Raw genomic sequence first — 15,778 nt, forward strand, 5'->3', positions numbered from 1 at the left:
ACAAGGATGTGGAGAATTACAACTCTCATACATTCCTGAAGGGAATATAAAATCATACAAATACTTTGGGAAACAATTTAACAGTTTTTATTAAAGTTGGACATATAATTATTGTATGATCCAGCAATTCCACTTCCTAGGTATTTACCCAAAGACTGCATACAAATGTTCATAGCAGCTTTATTCATAATAGCTTCAAACTGGAAACAAACCAAATGTAAATCAACAAATGAATGGATAAATTATAATATATAAATAGATACAGAAATACTATAATACTGATATACACTAAAATATAAGTTAATGTCAAAATATAATACTGAGAAAATGAAACCAGATACAAAACAGTATATACTGTATCATTTCATTTATATGACATTAGAGAAAACTCAAAATGAATCTATAAAGTCAAAAAGCACATTCATGGCTGCCTAGGGTTAGAGAAGGGAGGGGAAAAGGACTGAAAGTGGGACAAGGGAAGTTTTCAGGGTAAAGGGAGAGAATGGGAAAGAAGCTATATCTGAGAAGATACCAATCAAGAATTTTACAAAACTAGTGACATATCAAGCCATGATTCAACTCTACAAAAGGATAAACAGTATACATTATTTAAAAATATATATATATATATAAGGGGGTGTTTATAGCTTAGTAGTAGAGCACATGCTTAGCATGCATGAGGTCTTGGGTTCAATTCCCAGTACTTCCATTAAAAAAACAAACAAACAGATATCTATATCTATATCTATATCTGTATCTATCTATCTATCTCAGAACAACATAGTAAAACTAATGACAACCAAAAAGGGGAAATCTTAAAATGAGTCAAAGAGGTAAGTTCTTCCTAAAGGTATAAAAAGTCTGATAGCTAACTTCTAAGGAAAAACAGTAGAAACCAGAAGATAAAGGAATTACACCCTCAAAGCAATGGGAAAATTGAACTATCAATCCATAACTGATAAAACTATCCTTCATCAATGAAGGTGAAATAAAGACTTTTTTTTCAGATATATGAAAAATTGTGAGGATCTGTCCTCAACAAATCCACATTCAAATGAATACTGAAGAGCATTCTTTAGGCAGAAGGAAAACCATCCCACCAGTGAAAGCTAGGAGACATAGAAAGGAATGAAAAGTCACAAAAAAAGGTAAATCTACAATAATAATAACATCTTAGAGGATTTAAACTAGAAATAAAACAACAGCAAAATATGAAAAAATAAGACTAAATGTAATAATAGATTTGATAAATCAAGAATATAGAACAGCTAAGGATACCCTCAACAAAATGAAAAGACAACCTACAGAATGGAAGAAAATATTTGCAAGTAACGCAACTGACAAGGGACCAATTTCCAAAATATACAAACAGCTCATATACCTTAATATCAAAAAACAAGCAACCCAATCCAAAAATGGGCAGAAAACATAAATAAGCAATTCTCCAATGAAGACGTACAAATGGCCAATAGGCACAATGCTCAGCATCACTAATTGTCAGAAAAATGCAGATCAAAACTACAATGAGATGTCACCTCACACCAGCCAGAATGGCCATCATTAAAAAGTGTACAAACAGTGTTGGAAAGGCTGTGGAGAAAAAGGAACCCTCCTACACTGTTGGTGGGAGTGTAGATTGGTGCAGCCACTATGGAGGACAGTATGGAGGTTGCTTAAAAAACTAAAAATAGACTTACTGTGTGATCCAGCAATACTACTCCTGGGCATATAGATGGAGAAAAATATAATTTAAAAAGACACATGCATCCCAATGTTCATAGCAGCACTATTTACAATAGCCAAGATATGGAAACAACCCAAATGTCCATCAACAGATGACTGGATAAAGATGTGGGGTGTGTGTGTGTGTGTGTGTGTGTGTGTGTGTGTGTGTGTGTGTGTGTGTGATGGAATACTACTCAGCCATAAAAAATAATAAAATGCCATTTGCAGCAACATGGATGTATTTGGATATCGTCATTCCAAGTGAAGTGGGCCGGAAAAAGAAAGAAAAATGCCATGTGATACCACTTATATGTGGAATCTTAAAAAAAAAAAGAAACAAATGAACTACTTATAACTTAGATGACTGATTTCTTGAATATGTGTAAGCACATTTGACTGTCCTTTATAATTGCATTACTGCATTCTGTTGATTCTTATTTTGTAGTTGGCTTTATTCCTTTGATATATATGTAAGTTTAAAAAGCTAAAGCTCTAAACTGTTCTTAGAAACAATGATCAGGATGTAAACTAAAAAACATATGTGCAGTATATTGTATATATTTACATGCAATATATTGTATTTGTGCAGTCAAATTGTAACAATTCTACCTAATAAGACTGAAAAAGAAAAAAAAAGATTATAGAACAGAGGGGGAAATGAAATTAATTTTTTAAAAAATCAATCCAATAGAAGACAAGAAAGGGGAAAAAGTGATGAGACAAATAGTAAGATGGTAAGTATCAAGATAATTTATTTTTAATTGCTAATGTATTGCTATATTAAACAAAGCCAGGCCAACTGCAGGGGTCTAATTTCTAACCACTAGACTCTTAAGGACTCCAAGACCTCATCTCTTGAAGCTGTATGCCTCTAAAACTCAAGCCCCTAGATTACTGAGACCTTCTTACTCTCAGTGGCGGTTTGATGAGCCTACAGGTTTATTGCTTTTTTTCCTAGCACCTTAATTGTTTCTGGACCTTGAGGACTTCTTTTTATATGATATATATGTATGTTTGTAACAGAGAGCATTTTAGGTTAACTTTTCCTCCATTATGCAGGAACAAGTAATCTTACCTACAGTGTTTTGGTTTCTCTTTTAATTTATGTCCCACCAGCAAGCCTAGCAGTCATTTTCATTTTAAGTATTTTATTGCTAATTGCTGTAGGGAACTAAGTAGTGCCTAGTAAAAGTAATGAAGATGTAGAATGTATTAGGACAGCATACAGACTGGGAGGTTTAAGGCAACAGAAATTTATTCTCTCACAATTCTGGAGACCAGAAGTCTGAAATTAAGGTAGCAGCAGGGTCATGTTCCCTCTGAAGTCTAGAGAAGGAGCCCTCTTTCCCTCTTTTTAGTTTCTAGTGGTTGCCAGCAATCATTTGTGTTCTTTGGTTTGCAGCTGAATAATTCCAATGTTTGCTTCCACCATCACATGGCCAGAATCTTCCCTGGGTATGTATCTGCTCTCTGTGTTTCTGTATCTAAATCTCCTTTCTTCTTTCTCTTATAAAGACACCAGGCACTGGATTAGGACCCACCCTAATCTACTATGACATTACCTTAACTTGGATAAAAACTGCAAAAACCTTATTTCCAAATAAGATAACATTCACAAATACCAAGGGTTAGGACTTGAACATCTGTTTTGACGGGACACAATTCTCAAACAGAGAAATTAAATGAAACAGACTAGAGAAGCTCAAAAACAAAGGCAAACATATATGTAGAAACTGTATAGGAACGTATTATCCATTCAGTGAGGAAAGGATGTCCTATTTTGGGGGTTGGCGAACTTTTTACATTAAGGGCCAGATGGTAATTATATTAAGCTTTGAAGCACATGTAGTCTGTCACAACTACTCAACTCTGATCCTGTAGTACAAAAGGAGCCAGACAACAAGTAAACAAATGGATGTGCTAGTGTTCCAATAGAATTTTGTTTACAAAAACATGGTAGGCCAGATTTGGCCCATGGGCCATGGTTTTCCAAATAGCAATAGAACAATGAAAAAAAATTAGTTAAAGTCATTTCTCACATCATACATAAAACTAAGTTTCAGGTGAACTAAATTTCTAATATGAAAAAAATAATGCTTGGCAATATAAATTATATTCAGGACATGCTAGTGGAATTTCACAATAAAAATTATTTTAATATAAAACATCCAAAAAATTAAGGCAACAAATTATTTTAACATTTAATGTTAATCAAGGATTTTACTACTTGTTACTGTAATTCAAAAAGACAGGATATAAAATCTTATTAATTTATTTCTTATATGTCTGTGTGCTCATACTCTAATCTGTGAAAGACCTTCCTATAACTTTAGAAAGCATTTCAGTTACTTCTCTAAAATTCTTAACTCAGTGCTCATTTGAAAATTGTGCTACAAATGTAACTGAGCAGGACCCTATGCGGCCTTCCCGGGACAGAGTCCCCCCTGACACACACACACACTATGTCCTTCTCCTGCCTCTGGTCTGTAAAAAACAAAACAAACAAAAACCTTTAGCCTCCTAGGCCTTATCTGAGTTCCAAAGAATAAATTTAATCAGAGAAGAGAGGAAAATGCAGAAAGAAAGGAAAACAGTCAAGCAGGACAAAATAATAATAGCCTAGCCATTAGATAAAGTCAAGGACCTTTAGCTCCTCCTCAAGGGCTACAGATGATATTCTGAGCCATATCCTTTGAGCTGTTTTGCAGTGACTGAAACCCCCACCAGTTGGAAGAAGTGAACTGCACGCTGACCACAAGCACGTAGACCCCAGGCTGGTTAAAACAGATTACTGATGGTGATGACTCCTGATTACCTCACTACCAACCAATCAGAATAATGTCCATGAGTTAATCATATGCCCAGCCACCCTGTCCAATACCCAGTCTTTAAAAAACTTTCCCTGAAAGCCATTAGCGGGTTCGGGCCTTTTGAGCACTAGGTGCCTGGACTCCGTTTGGTGCCTGCAATAAATGCTGCACTTTCCTTCACCACAGCTGGGTGTCAGTAGATTGGCCTTACTCTGCGCAGCTGATCAGACTCGGGTTAGTTCCATAATGCTAATAAAACTGCTTCAGCCTTCTCAATCCCCACTGCCTTCTAACTTTCAAGTCTTAAAATAACTGAAATTAAATGACAGCCATTTTTAGAAGATTGAGATCAAGCGTCAGTTTGTACTCCAACAGACCTACTGGCTTTGTTCTAAGGTCTGGACAGTATTCATAACGCCAATAGTAAATGTATGTGTGAAGAGGGCCCGACCGAGAATAAAATAATCCTGTTTTTGACAGGAATCCATCATCATTCTGAGTCAGCAACTGAGTGAGACCAGAGCTGACATTTCTATAGCGCTTTATCCAGCGCTTGCACCTGTTGATTTCCACCGGAACTTCACTAGTCCCACTTGGGAAGAAGAGGACACAGCACCCTCTTTCTAGATAAGGAACGTTCTGGACTCAGTTTGTGAGGTGTGGGACGCTCCCCAGGTTGCTCAAGAGACATTTTTCCACACTGTCAAAGGCTGGTAGAAAGTTTCTGTCAGGGTTGGAAGAAGAGGGAGGAGGGGTAAAGTGTGCTCGGGGGAGGTGTAAGCACGTCAGAGTCGGAGGGTTTCTGCTGGGGAGGGAAGGAAGTTGAGACACTGCTCCTCAAAGAGGAGCGAAGGGAGCGTCAAGAGGAGCCTTCCCACAGGGCCGATAGAAGACGGGCGGGCGCGCGGCCTCTCAGACGCGAGGAAAGAACCTAGAGACTGGGAGGAGGCGAACAGAGGGGCCTGCCTCAGGGAGAGCCGCAGCCCAGCTGTAGTCTCCCATCTGGAGGCAGCCTGTTTGACTCAACGCCCTGAACCTCGGGCCGGGCCGCCCTTTTCGTCATTCTCCCTCAGGGTCTCTCACCACGGAGTTTGCTGGCTCCAGCAAGACGCCCAGCTCCATTTGGCACCTTACAAGCTCTCCGCGCCAAAACTCAAATACGGCCCCCAGCGTCTCCCAGAATGAAGGACAGAAGGACCAATCGAAGCCTCGCTGGCCACAGACGTACAGGGCGGTGGGCGAGACAAACGGATGGGATGGGTGGGACCAAAGGGCGTTGCCAAGACGACAGCGTCTGGGTGGGCGAGCTGTGGTGACTTACAGCCGAAAGGCGAGACTCCGCTGAAAAAGCGCTCCAGTTAGGTGGACCACGTTGAGGCTGTGGCCTTCTCCTGGACAGTAACTGCGGATGTGTGCTATGGTCACTCCAGCGGCCTCCGTTTCCTTTAGCCTTATCTCTCAGCAAACGATTTTCCTATCCAGTTATAAAGTGTTAGTTGCCCCAAGGCAACAATGTGGTAACATCACCCCCTCGTTATATAATGGGTAATGGAAATTCTGAGTCCACTTTGTCAAAAGGAGAGAGTACTACAAAAAGAAAAAGATGAAAAGTTGACTCTTTAAACATAAAGTGATTTCCTACTGTGTGAGTGTTCTACTGCATTGTGTAGTCTTTAAATACTGGGTGCAGTTTGAGTTACCACTACGTTTAAAATTCTGGATCTTTGTGACCTCCAAATTCCACCTGAACCAGGTATATGAACAAAGACCTGAATTTTTAAATTTTCTGTAGCAGTCTGAAACCTCTAACTTGAGTTCTTAATCTCCCATAATTCTGATGGTAAGATGGGCAGGTGCTTTGAGCCCAAATCATTACAAAGATCAAACTAGTCATTCCCTGAGTTTCAAAGAATAAATTTAATCAGAGAAAAGAGAAAATGCAGAAAGAAAGGAAAACAGTCCAGCGGGACAAAATAATAGTATCTTAGCCATTAAACATAATCAAGGACCTTTAGTTCCTCCTCAAGTGCTATAGATGATATTCTGAGCCATATTGTTTGAGCTGTTTTGTAGATATTGAAACCCCCTCCAGGTGGAAGAAGTTAACTGTATGCTGCCCACTAGCACATAAACCAGAGACAGGTTGGAATCAGAAGATCGATGATGTTGACTCTCTAGTACCTCACCACCAACCAGTCAGAAGAAAGTCCACAAGCTGATCACACACCTCTCAACTCTACTCCCTCAACTGTCTTTAAAAACCTCTCCCTGAAATTATTATAGAGAATTTGGGACTTTTGAGCACTAGCTATCTGGACTCCTTATTTGATACCCTGTGGTAAACGCTGGGTTTTCTTCACCACAACCAGGTGTCAGTAGATTGGCTTTGTTGAAAGTGGGCAAACAGACCCAAGTTTGGTTCAGTTAACACCTGTCCTATGCAGAAGCTTACGGTAAGGAAATCTGCTATATCTCCCTGGTACTGCGCTTTTATCCACTCTACATCCATAAAATGCTTTTTAAAATTTTTGTCACATAGATTAATTTCTGTTCCACCATTTAGTGTGACATTTCAAAGCACGTGGAAGGGCTGCTTTATAGTGGGTCCATCTGGAGACCTGCACTCAGTACAATCGGGGTTTATGCTGTCTGTAACCCAGCCCTCCGAGGTATCAGCATGGTAAACACACCCCAAGTCCCAAATGATGGGGTGACAGCCACTATTGGTACCTGAAATTTTAGGTGTTAGGCAGATAGTTCCGTTTTAACTGCAATTTATGTGTTTTAGAAAAATATATCACTATTCAAACCCATGATTTTGAGGCATAGCAAGACTAAATCAGGAATTTAATATTTTTGTAAATTATATTTTTAAAATAATAGTACAAGTGGCTAGAATATGGTGAAAATCAAGATGGTGTTACTCCAATTTGCGAAACATTGGCATATGGGAAATTGATGACTAAGTTTTGAATGAACAGTCGATTTCAGTAAATATGAAATAAATTATGCTAAGCAAGTCAGGTTCCAAGAGCCCCTTCATTATGAAAGTCTACAGACCCCACGTGCGCCTGCAGTTGAGTGCATGAGACATAGTTCCCAACAAGCGCTACTAAAACAAGACTCATACTGCAGGGGTCTAAAAAAGGGCATGTGAGCAACTGGGGCGTGGCCAACCCACCTGCGGCTTACCATGCGGGGGCGTGGTTGGCCAGGGGCGGGTCTTCCAGGCGGAAGGCGGAAGCTGTTGCGAGTCACGTGATACGAGTAACATGGCCGCTGCCCCTTGAGAGCCGCAGGTGCCGGGTGGGAGCGGGTCTCGTGAGCAGGTGGGTGGCTGGGAGCAGGTGTGTAGGAACGGAGTGCAGACCCTAGTTGCGAGGCGGGGCGCGGTGCGGGAGCGAAACATGCCGGCCTGAGGCGGCGTGGTCCATGAGCCGACGCCGGAGGCAGCGCGGAGCCACAGACTCCTCTAGCCCCGGCGCGGCCCCGGCAGCCACCGGCTGAGGAATCCCGGCGCTCCCGGGAGCGCCCGAGCTGCCACCATGAACCCGGAGAAGGACTTCGCGCCGCTCACGCCTAACATCGTTCGGGCCCTCAATGACAAGCTGTACGAAAAGCGGAAGGTGGCAGCGCTGGAGATCGAGAAGTAAGAGTCTCCGGCACCCAGGATGGGGCGTGGGTAGCAGAGCCAGTACCCAGCACTGGCTTTGCAAGGGTCTGGTTCCCTAGGGCAGATCCCCATGCCTTTGCAACCATTGTCGCCACTCCAAGTTCCAGGTCATTAGCGCAGTGCTTCAGAGCAGGAGATTGGGAGTCCCAGCTTCGCTTCTGACTGACTGCATGACTTAGGCCAAGTTTTTTAACTTCCTAGTGTCCCAAAGTGCTGCCCTGAGAATTAAGTAACCTGATATTTGTGTGCTGCTTAGGGCTGCCCTGAGAATGAAGCGACATACTGTATGCGTGGTGTTTAGCACAGGGACTGGCACATGGTGCGTCTTCGGTGTAGCCTCTGTAACGGGAGGGAGGTGGGAAGCATGAGACTTTGGTAGTGATGTCGACCTGCCTCATTTCTTACCCAGCTTCTAAGAAGGGAAAGGGACAGTTAGTTGACCAAATGGAGAAACCAGGTTCAGAACCTCAAGATCTCAAAGCTGGGAGGGCTGTTTATTTTCTCTGTCATATCACCCTTCTCTGCAAGTGGAAGTGGAAGGAATTTGACCTGTTTCTGCAGTCTTATTACATGTACAGTAGTACCTGGTTATCCGTGGGGGATACTCCAAGACACCCAGGGGGTGCCAGAAACCTTAGATAGTATCCAACTTTATATATACTAGGTTTTTTCCTATACCTACATACCTGTGATGAATTTATAAATTAGGCACAGTAAGAGAATAACCGAATGGCCAGCATCACTACTCTTGCACTTCAGGGTGGTTATTAAGTAAAATAAGGATTACTTGAGCACAGGCCCTGGGATACCGGACAGTCAATCTGATAACCCAGACAGCTACCAAGTGGGGCAGTAGCATATACAGCATGGATATGCTGGAGGAAGGGATGATTTGCGTCCCGGTGGGACAGCGTGAGATTTCATCTCACCACTCAAATGGCACATAGTTTAAACTTACAAATTGTTTATTTCTAGAATTTTCCGTTTAATATTTTGAGACCGACAATGGATCACTGGTAACTGAAACTGCAGATAATGGGGGACTATTGTATGTGTAACCGTGAGCTGACATTTTGCTTTATTTCCCAATGTACAAAACATGGTGTTTCACTGGGAACATTTTACTAAGATTTTTCACTGTCATTTTACATTTGCATTTTTTTCCAGTCGTATCTTTGTGATAAAGTCAGGTGGGTGGGTGATTTCAGAAAAGTAGAAAGAAGCAGGCAGTGAAACTGATAGAATGCCAGTCTGGGGGTGAGGAAATATGGATTGTAGTTCTGCCCTGTCCAGTAGGGTAGCCACTGACCACACATGGCTATTTACATTTAAATTATGAAAGAGAAATAAAAATTTTAAATCCAGTTCCTGAGCTGTACCACTCATATGTTCAGTAGCCACGTGTGGCTGTTGGCTACCATAATGGACAGTGCACATTTTAGAACATTTCCATCACTGCAGAGTGCTCTAATCTAGTCTGTGTGATGTCACCCGTTCTTTGACCTCTGGCAAAATCCTCAACTCAGGGTTTCTTAACCTCAGCAGTACTGACATTTTGGGACAGATAATTCTTGGTTGTGATGGGCTGCCTCACGCATTACAGGATTTTTAGCAGCATCCCTGGTCTCTACTCACTAGATACCAGGAGCACTCCATCAGTTGTACAATCAAAAATGTCTCCAGACATTGCCAAATGTCCCTGGGGGCACAGAATTGCCCCCGGTTGAGAGCGCTGCCTTAACTGCTTTGGGTTTCAGTTTCCTCCTCAATTCAGGGTTTGGATTTTGCTTAGAGGACCCTCCCATCAGCTCCAATTTTCAGTATGTACAGAACCACCTAGTTGCTTCGCTCATCAATCACTGCTATCTTGAGTGCTCTCTTTTCTCACTGCTGGCTCTCATCAGTGCCAGCAAAATGTGATGATGAGTATTGCTGCACTGAGGAGGAGACCTAGAGCTGATGTATAGACGGGTCTTTGAGTCCGCGGTTTTATTGGCTGAAGCTACAGTGACACCCTGTTTAGTCCATCACCTGTTCTGGTTCTGAGGAACAGGGCTTGAGTCATCAGTTGAGTCCTTGAATGGAGGTGTTCATCTCAGCATTATTGTTGCCTCCAGCACAACCTCTGTAAATGCTCTCACTCCACAGGCTGTTCTGAAAGGGTTTTGTCTTTAATGGGGTTCATTTTGTACTTGTCATAGTCCTTGGTTTGTGGAAGTCAGAAAAACTCCTTCAGGCCTTAACTGGTTCATAGAAACTATTTAAGAGCAGAGACTCTCTTTTATTTATCCTCAGCAACTAGCACAGTGCCTGGCAGTATTTGACAATTGGCATTTATGGATAAATAATGAATGAATAAATGACCATAGGTTTTCAGTGGGGAAGTAACATTGCAGTGTAAGGACTTTGCTACTCAAACTGTAGCCGGCAGACCAGCAAGCAGTATCAGGGTCACCTGGGAACTTGTTAGAAAGATTCTTCAACCTCACCCCAAACCTGTGGATCAGAATCTGCGTTTTCACAGGACCCTTGATGCTTTGTGTACACTTGAGAGTTGGAGAAGCACTGGCCTAGAAGACTCTACATTCAGTTTCTGGCCTTCCTCAGCCATATTTGGAATGAGTAGTGCCCTGTTTGATATGTTCCTCAGAGTGTATGTTTCACAAATTGCTCAGGGACGGACAGGTCCTTATTTGTGCTTCCCCAGAGAGCTTTCTGCCATCTCTGCTTATATGGACAATGATCTTTATAAGTAGATTGGATTCTATTTATGATTTATGATTGGAATATACTTATGACCTATTTAAGCTTAATTTCTTACCTCTGGGCCCTATGTTGGAATACTGACACCAGGCTGTATGAATTGGGGGAGGGAGGTGGACAATTCAGTCCATAACATTGACCATTTTAAAAACTGATTACGTGTAAAGCACTGTATGCCTGTTTGGAGGAGGAGGATTTGGCCATTGTACACCCTCATCTCATTTATTTTGTACAGCTGCCCTACAAGCTGGGTAGTGTTACCCCATTTCACAGATGAGGAGATAGAGGCTTTTGGAGGTTAAATAATCTTTGCAAGGTTTCACAGCTAGAACCAGGTTAAAAAAAATCCAGGTTCATCGGTCTAAAAATACTTCCCCCCTACAATGAATGATTTTCCCTGCCAGAAAGAGGACATATACTTAATAAAAGAAATTTCCTACTTGAACATCCCCATGGAAGTTTTCACCACCATTTCCAGTTTTCTGGAACCCTGGAATCTATCTGCTCAGGTAACAGAGCCAGTACTGCATACAGTGTTCAAGTGCGGGATTAAAATTCCTAATAAGACGAGGGTGTTTAATCTTGTTGATGAGACTCTCAGACACTAAAAACGCAGAGATGGGTGCTTAGCTCAACTGAAAGACCCCCGGAATCACACAAGCATGCTGTGTTAAGTGACCAGTATCTGATGGCTAAATGTGTGGGCCTGTTGGCACAGTCCTGGAGAGCTTTACCCGACAGCCTTGCTCCAACATGCCCACACAGCTTTCTCAGGGATAAGGTACTTTGGCTAAAATTGTAGAATGACTGTTTCAGGTTTGGCGGGCCCTTGGTTTCAGGAGATATAGTCACTGATCAGTCCTGATGACAAGATTGGTTAAGACCCAAGGCTCAGTTTTCCAAGAGAGTCCAGTGAGGGGGAGAAATGCCAGCAGGCACTCTCATAAATGTGGACTGTGCCCTACCTTGTGGTGGCAGGGCCCCTCACTGCAGGCTGGGAGAGCCGATTCCCCTCACAGTAACCAAAGATGGGCTCACAACCAAGCTCTGGTTTTCCTGATCTTTGAGTTCCCAAAGCCAGCAAATGTAGGTGCTCAGGCCACATGCCCTGAGAAACCCGAAGCCCAAGGGGGAACTCTGGATTAGGGCTCCTGAATGACCCGTCCCTGCCTGCCCAGGAAGGTGGGTGGGGAGGGGTCCCTAGGGCTCTGTGATCAGATCATGGTTGAACTGCTGAGTTTGACCTACCTCTTTGGAGCCTACCACCTCTGTAAGGAGACACTCTCTATTACCAAGAGGTTTAAGACAGCTTTTGGATTGTGGGTCAGAATTCCACCCAGCACTACTCTATTAGCAGTGGGACCTCAGCAAGTTGCTTCATCAGAGGTCACAGACCGGCAGCCAGGGGCTGCGTCCTGCCAGCAGGCCTGTCTAGTTTGGCCCAGATCTCAGGGTATACTGAGAAATTTCACAGTGAAGTTTGGGTTTCTGTCTCCTCTTAAGGAATAGAAAGATGTGTCTCTGTGGGGCCTACATTCCCACACAGCACATCAGGGGACCTGGGGGTCCACCCTCCTCCCCTGACCAGGACATGGCTCCCCAGTTTGCCTCCTGTGTTGGCAGGTTCGCCACAACCCCTCTTACCTCCCTTGTTCTCACTTGTGTCGCCTGCCTGGCCCCTGTAAGCGTTTGAGTTTGTGACCTGGAGTTTAACCTCTCTGTGCCTCAGGTATCTCATCTTAAAAGGAAAAGAAAAAAATGTGCCTTGAAAATAGTATGCTAAGTGAAAGAAGCCAGTCACAAAAGGCCATGAAGTGTATGATTTCATTTATGTGAAATACCTAGACTACACAGATCCTTAGAGACAGATAGTAGATTAGTGCTTGCCTGGGGGTGAGGGGACATGGGGGGTGACTGCAGATGGGCACAGGGTTTATTCTGGGGGTGATAAAAAGTCCTAAAATTGATTGTGGTGACAGTTACACAGCTTTGTGAACACACAAATTGTACACATTTAAAGAGTGAATTTATGGCATGTGAATTATATCTCAATTTTTAAAAACTAAGAGCGCCTGTAGGTTTGGTGGCAGTGTGAGGGAAACACTCATTAAGTGGTCCCAGTGATTGTCACCTGAGCTCCAAACATGCCTCCTGGTGTCTCTGACTCCTTTCTCCTTTACAGTTTTTCCACTGATTATGTCCAGCAGGTGCTCAGTATACTTTGTTACTTAACCAAGTCTTAGGCCTCCTCAGAAGCCGTTCCTCAGAGTCAGATGTTCTGCTTTTCCTGTTCAGGTATTGGAGACTAGTGAGCAGGTGGAAACCAAATTACTTAAATACTCAGCAAAGTAGATGGAGAAGACATTCACCCAGATTCTCTTTGGGAAATCACTGCCCGGATGTGTCTCCTAAATACAGCACATTACCTAGAGAACTGGGATGGACCATTGGACTCACCAGGAAGGAAAAGGCAGCCTAATGTCCAGGCTCAGAGTTTTCCAGCACAGGAATAAACGCAGCTCTGGGTTTATCTTTCTATCCTTCTTGAGCCAGGAGCAAAGCAGGTTCTCAGTCAACAGTTAGTGAACAGGTCTGATCTTGTATAGTGTGTATGAGATCAGTCTGTGTCTCTGTTTCTGATTTTGTTCTGTTTCACGAGCACAGGCAGGGCAGAACACATTACATGTGTTCTTTTATTATTTAATTCTCTAAAAACAATGCAAAGCCACTGAAATGACTAGTCCCACCTTCCAAGGGAAGCTCACCCCTCTGAAGACCTAGGAATGTGTATGCAGTGCCTGCAACCTCTGCCACATGCTGGACATCCCTCAAATGAAATGGGGTTGGGATAAACGACATCATGCATGTGAAGTGCCTGGCACCCAGGAGGCACCCACAGACAGGAGCCATGATGTTTGCAGTGGAGGACAGGACAACATGGTGGATATCAGACCCAGTGTCAGAAAAACCTAGGTTTGATTTCTGCACCTACCATCTGTAAGTCATGTGACCTTGTGCATGTTTCTTAACATCTTTGAGCCTCCGTTCTCCTCATTTGTAAAATGGGTATTGTAGAACCTAGTTCCGTGGCCCATTTTCATGTTGAAATGAGATAACACATGTACAGCACCCAGCACCCTACATGGTGTGTCCTAAGTGCTCAGCAAATGGTTACTCATTTCCTGCCTTCGCAGTAGAAGACCAGCCCTAGACCTTCACTGCAACATCTCAACAATGCCCCTCATCTGTACACCCCGTGTGTCGGGGAGGAACGCTTCAGAGATGTATGAACGCTGGACAGTGGGGACAGTGAGTGGAGAAAGCTGCATTCTCTTTGGGGCCTGAGCTCTGCAGAAGGGAAGTACCCTCTGTGATTGGGTGTGTGCCCTTTGCAGCTGACTCGGTGTAAGAAGATGGGAGGAGGCACTGGTATGCAGCTGAGAGGATGGGCTTTGCAGGTGTCAAGGTTCAGCTGCTCTAACCTTGAGAAAGGCACTGGGTTCCCCTGTGGCTGTGTTTCAGATCTGGAAGATTAGCTAATAACAACCAAAGAAGAAATTTGTTCTGAGGAGTAACGGACCCCTGAAATTAAATTTAAAGTGTGTGTTTAGGAAGGGTTCAGCTCCTCAGTCCTCCTGTGGACTGTGGTTGTCCCAGGGCTGCATTACAGAGGCCTAGGGTCCCGTGTGGGGCCATATTCTCCTTGTGTAGAAGATAATTCTGGCCTGTCTGTGGCTCCTTCTCCAATCAGGGGCAAAGTAGTGGGATGTTGCACTTTGTGAAGCTGAGAGGAGTGCCAAGAGCTTGGAGTTGGCCCCTTTGGGGATTGTGCCTCTTGGGGAATGGGTGTTTCTGCCATCATGGGACCCCTCTGACGGGTTGAGGATGGAGGCTCTGAGCAATCTCTAGAGTACCCTTTTTCAGCCAGGGTTTTTAGAGAAGCAGATCTCTTCTCTGATACATTGATCAGTAAGTCAATGAAGATCCCAGAGATTTGTGATTGTAAATTTCTGGGTCAAATATTAACTTAAAACTAGTTCAGCTTCAGATCCCCAACCTGTGGCTCACAACCAATAGATGAAAGAGGAGACGGGTTGTTCTTTTGAAGAGAGACTAGTCCTGGACCTGGGGGCACCCGAATTTCAAACTTAATTCCCTCTGCTTCGCTTTATAGTAGCTTTTTCTCTCTGCACGTTCCCTGTGAAGTAGAGAGGCCATGTTCTGCTGATGGGGTCTGTTTGAGGCACTCCGAGGGTTGGAGCATCCATCACCCCTTGGCAGACCCATGTCAGGTCACATCCTGGCATCTTCATCTGTCCCCAGCCACAGCTCTGGGAACCTGGTCCTCTTCAGTTTGGGTTTTGAGATCCCAGTAGTGGTGCCCTTTGTCCCCGCTAACTTGAATTATGAACTAGAGGTTAGACCTGTCCAAATACAATTCTAATTTATGCAACAAGTTAGATGTAGATCAGCAGTCCACCCTCCACATTATCCTGCCTGTATCTCTACAACTGGTTCCCTCCACAGGGAACCTGCCTGTATCTCTACAACTGGTCCTTTAGCCCCACCAGCCTGCATAGATCAGTCCCTAGGCAGATGCTTACTGATTCCTCACTTAGCGTGTGCAGAGATGTAGAAGTGGGGAGAGGGCTGGCACTAGACAGGCAGAGAATCATGGCATTAGTCTGTCCTCAAGGACTTTACCAAGGACGTGGAGCTGGAAACATGAAACACATGAGAAGGAATCCATGACATTCGATGCTACATTGCTGGGTATGGGATTCGGGGTCACTGAGTCCTTCAGCTT

At 43.5% G+C, this 15,778-nt stretch overlaps 2 protein-coding genes across 4 annotated transcripts in view; both read left to right on the forward strand.

The window, feature by feature from the left end:
- The window catches only part of LOC107033121 (protein VAC14 homolog), a 39,980-nt gene extending 34,755 nt beyond the window's left edge, over window positions 1–5,225 (forward strand). For both annotated transcript variants that reach the window (XM_072967688.1, XM_072967690.1), the window contains exons 6-7: window positions 3,128–3,180; window positions 5,016–5,225. The gene's annotated coding sequence lies outside the window, so the exon portion shown is untranslated. The remainder of the gene's footprint in view (window positions 1–3,127; window positions 3,181–5,015) is intronic.
- Window positions 5,226–7,790: 2,565 nt separating this feature from the next.
- LOC102527176 (protein VAC14 homolog) overlaps window positions 7,791–15,778 on the forward strand; it is a 94,823-nt gene continuing 86,835 nt past the window's right edge. For both annotated transcript variants that reach the window (XM_015235507.3, XM_031680803.2), the window contains exon 1: window positions 7,791–8,184. In XM_015235507.3, coding sequence (XP_015090993.3) covers window positions 8,081–8,184 — 104 coding nt within the window. In that variant the 5' untranslated portion in view covers window positions 7,791–8,080. The remainder of the gene's footprint in view (window positions 8,185–15,778) is intronic.

This window comes from Vicugna pacos, chromosome 9 (genome assembly GCF_048564905.1).
Source record: "Vicugna pacos chromosome 9, VicPac4, whole genome shotgun sequence".
NCBI lineage: Eukaryota > Metazoa > Chordata > Mammalia > Artiodactyla > Camelidae > Vicugna > Vicugna pacos.